Raw genomic sequence first — 14,201 nt, 5'->3', positions numbered from 1 at the left:
CACCGCATCCGGTTTAAACCGCATTGCGCCGGATCCGGCATGCATAGACAACCATTGTATACAATGCCGCATTGTACCGGATCCGGCAGAATGCGTTTTTTTTAAGGGGCAAAAAAACGTTACATGACACGTTCTATCCGGCCGCCGCATTTAATTATTTTGCCGCATCCGTAAAAAACCGGATGCACCGCAAAGCAATCAGGTACAATCCGGTTACAATGCAAGTCTATGGGGATAAACCGGATGCGATACCGGATCCGGTTTATCCTTTTTTTTTCCGGATTGTACCTGATGGCAAAAAACTGATGTGTGAAAGTAGCCTTAGCTGGGAATATCTAAAGGGCAATGAAGGGTCAGACAAAACCTCTGCAATACCAACTCCTGCCACCAGATGTCACCATTAGCTCTCCGGTAACAATGAAATGCACTACCATCTCCTCCCGCTAGATGGCAGCATTATCGCATTATATCACAGCCGCTTGCCACCAGTAACATGGCGTCGTATCACAGAACTGCGTCAGCTCTCCTACAATCTCGCGGGTTTTTCTTGGGTCCCATAGCAACAGATAAACATACTGGCGTTCCCATAGCAGCCGCAGTATACAGAAGCCAGGACGACCATCAGTATGAGCGTCCGCACCTTCAGCCCCTCCGTGCGGATCGGGAACTGGAATGAGGACGTGTCCCTGGACGAGGTGACAGACGCCGCCTGCTATATGTGTAATAATGGACGGTAACGACATGGATGAGACACATGCTGGAGTCTGAGAATGATGTATGCGGCCCCCGTGCGGAGCAGCAGCGTGAGAGTAATGCACTCACATTCAAGGGACAGGGGCCAATGTGGCTTATAAGAGCCACGTGTCTGTGCGGCCACCAGGGCCGGCTCCATGAACGGGCAGGCCCACATACAGCGCGGACAGAGACAAATGCACACAGTGGCGTACCGTCCATAGAGGCAGACCACGCCACTGCTACGGGGCCCGTGAGCTGGAGGCAGGACGGGGGGTCCGCAGCTGACAGCCCAGGCTCCTTCCCTTTCACCCCCAGCTCACCGGGCCCCAGGGGGCGGGGCCGCCATCAGGGCAATGAGGGGGCCCGAGTCGCTCATAGAGAGCTGCCCTCTCTCCTACTCTGCACTGATGTATGTGATCGGTGCAGGACAGGAAATGTACTATGGAGGCTGCGGTGAAGGACCTGTCATCTAACTGATCATGTGCCTGATCACATGACCAGTGAACATCTAGGTCCTGCTGTTCAGCTGCAGCAGCCTCCGTGCAAGTCCCCGTGGTTTCTCTCCTGCTCTTCACTGATCAGAAACTGCAAGATGAGGTAATGTATAGTGTGTGTAACTGTGCATGTAGTCTGTCTGTCTGGATGCCTCTGTCTGTCTCTTTCCCTGTCTCTCTCTCTCTGTCTCTCTCTCATTCCCTATCTGTCTGTCTCTCTCTCATTCCCTGTCTGTCTCTCTCTCATTCCCTGTCTGTCTCTCTCTCATTCCCTGTCTGTCTCTCTCTCATTCCCTGTCTGTCTCTCTCTCATTCCCTGTCTCTCTCTCATTCCCTGTCTGTCTGTCTCTCATTCCCTGTCTGTCTGTCTCTCATTCCCTATCTGTCTGTCTGTCTCTCATTCCCTATCTGTCTGTCTCTCTCATTCAATGTCTGTCTCTCTCTCACATTCCCCATCTGTCTGTCGCTGTCTCTCATTCAATGTCTGTCGCTGTCTCTCATTCCCTGTCTGTCGCTGTCTCTCATTCCCTGTCTGTCTGTCTGTCTCTCATTCCCTATCTGTCTCTCTCTCTCATTCCCTGTCTGTCGCTGTCTCTCATTCCCTGTCTGTCTCTCTCTCTCATTCCCTATCTGTCTCTCTCTCTCATTCCCTGTCTGTCGCTGTCTCTCATTCCCTGTCTCTCTCTCTCATTCCCTGTCTGTCTCTCTCTCTCATTCCCTGTCTGTCTCTCTCTCATTCCCTGTCTGTCTCTCTCTCATTCCCTGTCTGTCTCTCTCTCATTCCCTGTCTGTCTCTCTCTCATTCCCTGTCTGTCTCTCTCATTCCCTGTCTGTCTCTCATTCCCTGTCTGTCTGTCTCTCATTCCCTGTCTGTCTGTCTCTCATTCCCTGTCTGTCTCTCATTCCCTGTCTGTCTGTCTGTCTCTCATTCCCTGTCTGTCTGTCTGTCTCTCATTCCCTATCTGTCTGTCTCTCTCATTCAATGTCTGTCTCTCTCTCACATTCCCCATCTGTCTGTCGCTGTCTCTCATTCAATGTCTGTCGCTGTCTCTCATTCCCTGTCTGTCGCTGTCTCTCATTCACTGTCTGTCTGTCTGTCTCTCATTCCCTATCTGTCTCTCTCTCTCATTCCCTGTCTGTCTGTCTCTCATTCCCTATCTGTCTCTCTCTCTCATTCCCTGTCTGTCTCTCTCTCTCATTCCCTGTCTGTCTCTCTCTCTCATTCCCTGTCTGTCTCTCTCTCTCATTCCCTGTCTGTCTCTCTCTCTCATTCCCTATCTGTCTCTCATTCCCTATCTGTCTCTCATTCCCTGTCTGTCGCTGTCTCTCATTCCCTGTCTGTCGCTGTCTCTCATTCCCTGTCTGTCGCTGTCTCTCATTCCCTGTCTGTCGCTGTCTCTCATTCCCTGTCTGTCGCTGTCTCTCATTCCCTGTCTGTCGCTGTCTCTCATTCCCTGTCTGTCGCTGTCTCTCATTCCCTGTCTGTCGCTGTCTCTCATTCCCTGTCTGTCGCTGTCTCTCATTCCCTGTCTGTCGCTGTCTCTCATTCCCTGTCTGTCGCTGTCTCTCATTCCCTGTCTGTCGCTGTCTCTCATTCCCTGTCTGTCGCTGTCTCTCATTCCCTGTCTGTCTCTCTCTCTCTCATTCCCTGTCTGTCTCTCTCTCTCTCTCATTCCCTGTATGTCTCTCTCTCTCTCATTCCCTGTCTGTCTGTCTCTCTCTCATTCCCTGTCTGTCTGTCTCTCATTCCCTGTCTGTCTGTCTCTCTCTCATTCCCTGTCTGTCTGTCTCTCTCTCATTCCCTGTCTGTCTCTCTCTCTCTCTCATTCCCTGTCTGTCTCTCTCTCTCTCTCATTCCCTGTATGTCTCTCTCTCTCTCATTCCCTGTCTGTCTGTCTCTCTCTCATTCCCTGTCTGTCTGTCTCTCATTCCCTGTCTGTCTGTCTCTCTCTCATTCCCTGTCTGTCTGTCTCTCTCTCATTCCCTGTCTGTCTGTCTCTCTCTCATTCCCTGTCTCTCTGTCTCCGATTCCCTATCTGTCTGTCTCTGTCTCTGTCTCATTCCCTATCTATCTGTCTCTCATTCCCTATCTGTCTGTCGCTGTCTCTCATTCCCTATCTGTCTCTCTCTCTCATTCCCTGTCTGTCTCTATCCATCTCTCCACCAGTATCATATTACCTCACACAGAAGCTTCTTACACTAGCAATGTCCTTTGTTGCCTATAATAACCAATCACAGCTCCTATTAATGACCTCACCTCCTAGCTCCATTGACTTTAATGTAAGGAATTTTTTTGGAGAGTAACTGTAAGGCTTAAGACACACGGCATGAAAATCAGAGCGAGTGGGATGCGATAAAACATCGTATTCCACTCGGACAAATATTAGCCTATGTGCCAACGCATATGAGCAATTATTTTCTCGGCCCCAATCGGACCGAGAAAACAATTGCGGCATGCTGCGATTGTTATGCGAGACTCTTTCTCTCGCACCCATTCAAGTGTATGGGGCGAGAGAAGAATCGCACTGCACTCACGTTACACCGGTGTACCGTGAGTGCAGTGCGAGAATGGCAATAGCCGGCTATGGAGGAGAGATGGAGATAAATCCCCCCTCCCCTCTGCAGCACTGGCCCGCCCCTCCTGAGTGCCGGCCCGCCCCCTGCAGCTGAGGTCCGATCGCATGATCGGAGCTCAGTCGCAGTGACACTCGCATGACAGTCGGCTGTTAGTAGTGTCCTGTGTGGCCCCAGCCTAAAGTAAAGGGTTACATTTTCCCCTCAAAAAATAGTCTATGACGTTCCCTGAGTCACATGAGGTGTCTGTGCAAAATATCGTGATTGTAAATGAGACGGTGCGGGTTACTATAGCGGACACACATACAGTGTGTGTGTGTGTGTGTGTGTGTGTGTGTGTGTGTGTGTGTGTGTATATATATATATATATCTATATATATATTATAATATAATCTATCCACATACACAGCTTTATATATTAGATATACACATATGGCTGACGATTCTGTCTGGGGTTCGTCATTTTAATGACCCAAAAAATGATGCATGCAGCTTTTTTTGTGCAGTCAAAATGACGACTAGCGGTTAATGTTTGCTTGGTGAGGACTGTTTGCAGAATTGGAGATTTTCCAAGAGTGATGGTGGAATTGTGAAAGGTTGGAGGTAGGTATGCTAAGGAGGATCTCAGCTCCCCCGGTAAAGGCATCACCTGGTCCTTTCTCTGGGGGACAGTGCAGGGAGGGCATCTCCGCATTCAAAGAGGCAAAGTCCGGCAGTAGAACAAAAGTTGTTTCCAGCATCATGGCCAAGAAAAGAGGTTAAAAACCAATTTTATTCCATAACTTGTGCAAATACAACAGGATATGTCTAAGACTAAGAACCTCTGTTAGGTGTGAAACGCGCCAGACATTGTTTTATACTGCGTGGACGTCCATCCAACCTAGTGTTGGTTTTAACCTTATGGAATAAAATTGGTTTTTAACCTTTTCTTGGACGTGATGCTGGAAACAACTTTTTTCTATTACCGAAGGTTCGAGGGGTAGAGGTGGAGCTGTGGTGGAGTCTGACGGGGGCCCAAAAATTTTGTAAGTATCGGGCACAGAAATTCCTGGTGGTAGCCCTGGCTGGAGGGGCCCGGGGTGACTGCCCGCAGTGTGTGCGTTTTCACTTTCATGCATCATGCCCCCGGGGCTGTCACCAAACAGCTGATTACCGCCGCCGGGAGCCAGCACTGTTTGTATAGCTGCAGACAGGCCAACGCAGAGATTCAAACTCGCCCACATTGCACACTGTGCGCGGCCTGTGCTGAAGAGGAGGGAGTGGCCAGGCAGCAGAGATGCCAGGAGGAGAACAGCCAATCAGGAGAGGGGGAAGACCCGGGAAAATGAAATGATGAAAATGAAAAGAGTGGAGGAGTGAAGAAGGAGTAGAAACCACAAAAAAAGAGAGAAAAGGAAACAGAGAGCAGAAAAACAGTGAGAAGCGGAGAACAGAAGGAATAGAAAGAAAAAGCAGAGGACAGGAGGAGCAGCCAGGAAAACTCACAGGAAGTGCAGCAGGGAGGCCTGAGACACTATCATCATCTCTCACAGCACAGGAGCAGATGAGTATTATAATGTATAAATGTCTGCCTGTAATACTACAGAAAAACTGCCCTGTGCTGTGCCATCACTGTGTGTGTGTGTGTGTGTGTGTGTGTGTATGTGTGTTGCCCCTGTGCCAATACTGTGTGTGTTGCCCCTGTGCTGTGCCATCACTGTGTGTGTGTTGCCCCTTTGCTGTGCCATCACTGTGTGTGTGTGTGTGTGTGTGTGTGTATTATCCCTGTACTTTGCAGAATTTTAATATAGATCCTTAGGCTATAAAGAAAATTGTCTCTCCAGTAAAGGAGACAAACTCTAGCACAGCGCCACCTATTGGAAGTAGCGACCCTAAAAGTCACAAGTGGATTTTCAACAATCCTTTGCAATATGACTCAGGATATATAAGCCAGATCAGAATCCCAATTTGCAGACACGGTGTTTCGGGGTGCTTGCCCCTCGTCAGTGCAAAGTATGGGGGTGTCTGATCTGGCTCATGAGAAAGCTATGTGGGGACCACGGGGGAACACTATTCTCCTTAAGGAGACTTTGCAAGCCAGTCTGGCTGCCAGGTAAGGGGACTTATAGCTGCCACGCCCCTCTAAGAAATATTCAAATTGTCTCTCCAGTAAAGGAGACAAACTCTAGCACAGCGCCACCTATTGGAAGTAGCGATCCTAAAAGTCACAAGTGGATTTTCAACAATCCTTTGCAATATGACTCAGGATATATAAGCCAGATCAGAATCCCAGTTTGCAGACACGGTGTTTCGGGGTCCTAGGCTATAAAGAGTCATAATCCTTACCATTAAATGGGGGAGACAGATGTGAAAATTTATATTGTGTGCGGTGAGGGGCACGAAAAAGGACATCCCTATTTTAGGCCAAGTTCACTTATTGCAGATTTTTTAGGGATTTGTGGTGTGATCCCACTGGTCTTGGTGCAGTTGCCTTTGCTCAGTAACAGGACGGTGGTTATATTCAGACTATATGTGGTGATATTTGGTCATAGTGCGGCGGCATTATTTTGCAATGTAATAATACATTGCAAACCTTTATATGGTGGGTGTTGTTCAGTAACACTATGTAGTAGTATGAGTTATTTCTGACTATAAGCCGCCCCCAATAATGCATGCCGGACCCCAATAACATGTATCATGATTATTTTGATAATGTTTTTTTGTTTGTTTGTTTTTTATCAGTGGGGGGGCCCCATTCAGACTTTTGCTATGGGGCCCCATGATTTCTATGTACGCCTTTGCACACACATCATACACTGACATACAATACACATCATACACTGACATACATAGACACACATCATACACTGACATACAATACACATCATATACTGACATACATAGAGACACATCATACACTGACATACAATACACATCATACACTGACATACATAGACACATCATACACTGACATACAATACACATCATACACTGACATACAATACACATCATACACTGACATACATAGAGACACATCATACACTGACATACATAGACACATCATACACTGACATACAATACACATCATACACTGACATACAATACACATCATACACTGACATACAATACACATCATACACTGACATACATAGAGACATCATACACTGACATACATAGACACATCATACACTGACATACATAGACACATCATACACTGACATACAATACACATCATACACTGACATACATAGACACACATTATACACTGACATACATAGACACACATCATACACTGACATACATAGACACACATCATACACTGACATACAATACACATCATACACTGACATACATAGAGACACATCATACACTGACATACATAGACACATCATACACTGACATACATAGACACACATCATACACTGACATACAATACACATCATACACTGACATACATAGAGACACATCATACACTGACATACATAGAGACACATCATACACTGACATACATAGAGACACATCATACACTGACATACAATACACATCATACACTGACATACAATACACATCATACACTGACATACAATACACATCATACACTGACATACATAGACACATCATACACTGACATACATAGACACATCATACACTGACATACATAGAGACACATCATACACTGACATACATAGACACATCATACACTGACATACAATACACATCATACACTGACATACAATACACATCATACACTGACATACATAGACACACATTATACACTGACATACAATACACATCATACACTGACATACATAGACACATCATACACTGACATACAATACACATCATACACTGACATACATAGAGACACATCATACACTGACATACAATACACATCATACACTGACATACATAGAGACACATCATACACTGACATACAATACACATCATACACTGACATACAATACACATCATACACTGACATACAATACACATCATACACTGACATACAATACACATCATACACTGACATACAATACACATCATACACTGACATACATAGACACATCATACACTGACATACAATACACATCATACACTGACATACATAGACACATCATACACTGACATACAATACACATCATACACTGACATACAATACACATCACACACTGACATACATAGACACATCATACACTGACATACAATACACATCATACACTGACATACATAAACACACATCATACACTGACATACAATACACATACACTGACATACAATACACATCATACACTGACATACAATACACATCATACACTGACATACATAGACACATCATACACTGACATACAATACACATCATACACTGACATACATAGACACATCATACACTGACATACAATACACATCATACACTGACATACATAGACACATCATACACTGACATACAATACACATCATACACTGACATACAATACACATCATACACTGACATACATAGACACATCATACGCTGACATACAATACACATCATACACTGACGTACATAGAGATACATCATACACTGACATACAATACACATCATACACTGACATACAATACACATCATACACTGACATACATAGACACATCATACACTGACATACATAGAGACACATCATACACTGACATACATAGAGACACATCATACACTGACATACATAGAGACACATCATACACTGACATACATAAAGACACATCATACACGGACATACATAGACACATCATACACTGACATACAATACACATCATACACTGACATACAATACACATCATACACTGACATACAATACACATCATACACTGACATACATAGAGACATCATACACTGACATACATAGACACATCATACACTGACATACATAGACACATCATACACTGACATACAATACACATCATACACTGACATACATAGACACACATTATACACTGACATACAATACACATCATACACTGACATACATAGACACATCATACACTGACATACAATACACATCATACACTGACATACAATACACATCATACACTGACATACAATACACATCATACACTGACATACAATACACATCATACACTGACATACATAGAGACACATCATACACTGACATACATGGAGACATCATACACTGACATACATAGACACACATCATACACTGACATACAATACACATCATACACTGACATACATAGACACATCATACACTGACATACATAGACACACATCATACACTGACATACAATACACATCATACACTGACATACATAGACACATCATACACTGACATACAATACACATCATACACTGACATACAATACACATCATACACTGACATACAATACACATCATACACTGACATACATAGACACATCATACACTGACATACAATACACATCATACACTGACATACATAGACACATCATACACTGACATACATAGACACATCATACACTGACATACATAGACACACATTATACACTGACATACAATACACATCATACACTGACATACATAGACACATCATACACTGACATACAATACACATCATACACTGACATACATAGACACACATTATACACTGACATACATAGACACACATCATACACTGACATACATAGAGACATCATACACTGACATACATAGACACACATCATACACTGACATACAATACACATCATACACTGACATACATAGAGACACATCATACACTGACATACATAGACACATCATACACTGACATACATAGACACACATCATACACTGACATACAATACACATCATACACTGACATACATAGACACATCATACACTGACATACATAGAGACACATCATACACTGACATACATAGAGACACATCATACACTGACATACAATACACATCATACACTGACATACAATACACATCATACACTGACATACAATACACATCATACACTGACATACATAGACACATCATACACTGACATACATAGACACATCATACACTGACATACATAGAGACACATCATACACTGACATACATAGACACATCATACACTGACATACATAGAGACACATCATACACTGACATACAATACACATCATACACTGACATACATAGACACATCATACACTGACATACATAGACACATCATACACTGACATACATAGACACACATTATACACTGACATACAATACACATCATACACTGACATACATAGACACATCATACACTGACATACATAGACACATCATACACTGACATACAATACACATCATACACTGACATACAATACACATCATACACTGACATACAATACACATCATACACTGACATACAATACACATCATACACTGACATACATAGAGACACATCATACACTGACATACATGGAGACATCATACACTGACATACATAGACACACATCATACACTGACATACAATACACATCATACACTGACATACATAGACACATCATACACTGACATACATAGACACATCATACACTGACATACAATACACATCATACACTGACATACAATACACATCATACACTGACATACAATACACATCATACACTGACATACATAGACACATCATACACTGACATACAATACACATCATACACTGACATACATAGAGACACATCATACACTGACATACATAGACACATCATACACTGACATACATAGACACACATCATACACTGACATACAATACACATCATACACTGACATACATAGACACATCATACACTGACATACATAGAGACACATCATACACTGACATACATAGAGACACATCATACACTGACATACAATACACATCATACACTGACATACAATACACATCATACACTGACATACAATACACATCATACACTGACATACATAGACACATCATACACTGACATACATAGACACATCATACACTGACATACATAGAGACACATCATACACTGACATACATAGACACATCATACACTGACATACATAGAGACACATCATACACTGACATACAATACACATCATACACTGACATACATAGACACATCATACACTGACATACATAGACACATCATACACTGACATACATAGACACACATTATACACTGACATACAATACACATCATACACTGACATACATAGACACATCATACACTGACATACATAGACACATCATACACTGACATACAATACACATCATACACTGACATACAATACACATCATACACTGACATACAATACACATCATACACTGACATACAATACACATCATACACTGACATACATAGAGACACATCATACACTGACATACATGGAGACATCATACACTGACATACATAGACACACATCATACACTGACATACAATACACATCATACACTGACATACATAGACACATCATACACTGACATACATAGACACATCATACACTGACATACAATACACATCATACACTGACATACAATACACATCATACACTGACATACAATACACATCATACACTGACATACATAGACACATCATACACTGACATACAATACACATCATACACTGACATACATAGAGACACATCATACACTGACATACATAGACACATCATACACTGACATACAATACACATCATACACTGACATACAATACACATCATACACTGACATACAATACACATCATACACTGACATACAATACACATCATACACTGACATACATAGAGACACATCATACACTGACATACATAGAAAAAAAGATAACCAGCACGATCTGAAATTGGCATGCATCATATAAAAAGTGAAAATTCACAAATTTATTCCAACTGTACTATAATAAAAAAATGAGATTTTTAGCAAATAATTGATCAATTTTTTGAGCCACCCCTGCCAACGTCACGGCAAATCTCAATAGGGGGGTCCTACTCTACATTCTGTATTTCATGTGCCATGCGGCCTCCTAGATAAAGTTAAAAGCAGAACCATAATGGAGCACACATACCTGCAACCAGTATATAACCGCTTCCATGTTGCAAAAAAGGCACTTGTGGATAGAGACCAGCCCAGGTCCCAGCATGTGGAGCAAGCTCTACACATACCAGGACTATATCAGAACTGACCCTCCCAGTGCCAGACGCAACCATTGATAAAGGCGGACCAGATCCAAGAATGGTGCTTAATTAGCATTGCCTGTGGAAAGGGGTGAGGTAACTGAGTCTGAACAGCTACCAACAGGAGGAATATATTGCAAACCAAAATCAGGCGTGCATGGTATGGTGTTGGTCAGACACCAGATTTGTAGCATAACTACGGTCAAAACAGAGAAAAAAAGGGAACCAGCACGATCTGAAATTGGCATGCATCATATAAAAATTGATCAATTATTTGCTAAAAATCTCATTTTTTTATTGTAGTACAGTTGGAATAAATCTGTGAATTTTCACTTTTTATATGATGCATGCCAATTTCAGATCGTGCTGGCTCCCCTCTCTCACTGACATACATAGACACATCATACACTGACATACAATACACATCATACACTGACATACATAGACACATCATACACTGACATACAATACACATCATACACTGACATACATAGACACATCATACACTGACATACAATACACATCATACACTGACATACAATACACATCATACACTGACATACAATACACATCATACACTGACATACATAGAGACACATCACACACTGACATACATAGACACATCATACACTGACATACAATACACATCATACACTGACATACATAAACACACATCATACACTGACATACAATACACATCATACACTGACATACAATACACATCATACACTGACATACAATACACATCATACACTGACATACATAGACACATCATACACTGACATACATAGAGACACATCATACACTGACATACATAGACACATCATACACTGACATACAATACACATCATACACTGACATACAATACACATCATACACTGACATACATAGACACATCAAACACTGACATACATAGACACATCATACACTGACATACAATACACATCATACACTGACATACATAGAGACACATCATACACTGACATACAATACACATCATACACTGACATACAATACACATCATACACTGACATACAATACACATCATACACTGACATACATAGACACATCATACACTGACATACGGTACATAGACACATCATACACTGACATACAATACACATCATACACTGACATACAATACACATCATACACTGACATACATAGACACATCATACGCTGACATACAATACACATCATACACTGACGTACATAGATACATCATACACTGACATACAATACACATCATACACTGACATACAATACACATCATACACTGACATACATAGACACATCATACACTGACATACATAGAGACACATCATACACTGACATACATAGACACATCATACACTGACATACAATACACATCATACACTGACATACATACACACACATCATACACTGACATACAATACACATCATACACTGACATACAATACACATCATACACTGACATACAATACACATCATACACTGACATACATAGACACATCATACACTGACATACATAGATACATCATACACTGACATACATAGAGACACATCATACACTGACATACATAGACACATCATACACTGACATACACTACACATCATACATTGACATACAATACACATCATACACTGACATACAATACACATCATACATTGACATACATAGACACATCATACACTGACATACAATACACATCATACACTGACATACAATACACATCATACACTGACATACAATACACATCATACACTGACATACAATACACATCATACACTGACATACAATACACATCATACACTGACATACAATACACATCATACATAGAGACACATCATACACTGACATACATAGACACATCATACACTGACATACATAGACACACATCATACACTGACATACATAGACACACATCATACACTGACATACATAGATACACATCATACACTGACATACATAGAGACACATCATACACTGACATACAATACACATCATACACTGACATACATAGAGACACATCATACACTGACATACAATACACATCATACACTGACATACATAGACACATCATACGCTGACATACAATACACATCATACACTGACATACATAGACACATCATACACTGACATACAATACACATCATACACTGACATACAATACACATCATACACTGACATACATAGACACATCATACACTGACATACAATACACATCATACACTGACATACATAGAGACACATCATACACTGACATACATAGAGACAATAGAGACACATCATACACTGACATACAATACACATCATAC

General features: G+C 41.6%; 1 protein-coding gene across 2 annotated transcripts in view; it reads left to right on the top strand.

The window, feature by feature from the left end:
- The first annotated feature begins 543 nt into the window (after positions 1–543).
- CFAP161 (cilia and flagella associated protein 161) overlaps positions 544–14,201 on the top strand; it is a 63,991-nt gene continuing 50,333 nt past the window's right edge. The window contains exon 1 of one of the 2 annotated variants that reach the window (XM_075342802.1): positions 544–695. In XM_075342802.1, coding sequence (XP_075198917.1) covers positions 627–695 — 69 coding nt within the window. In that variant the 5' untranslated portion in view covers positions 544–626. Of the gene's footprint in view, positions 696–733; positions 776–14,201 lie in introns of those variants that run through there. The other variant, XM_075342803.1, reaches the window with a different exon arrangement.

The sequence above is a fragment of the Anomaloglossus baeobatrachus genome, chromosome 4, assembly GCF_048569485.1.
Source record: "Anomaloglossus baeobatrachus isolate aAnoBae1 chromosome 4, aAnoBae1.hap1, whole genome shotgun sequence".
Classification (NCBI taxonomy): Eukaryota; Metazoa; Chordata; class Amphibia; order Anura; family Aromobatidae; genus Anomaloglossus; species Anomaloglossus baeobatrachus.
This window is presented reverse-complemented; position numbering and strand designations above follow the sequence as displayed.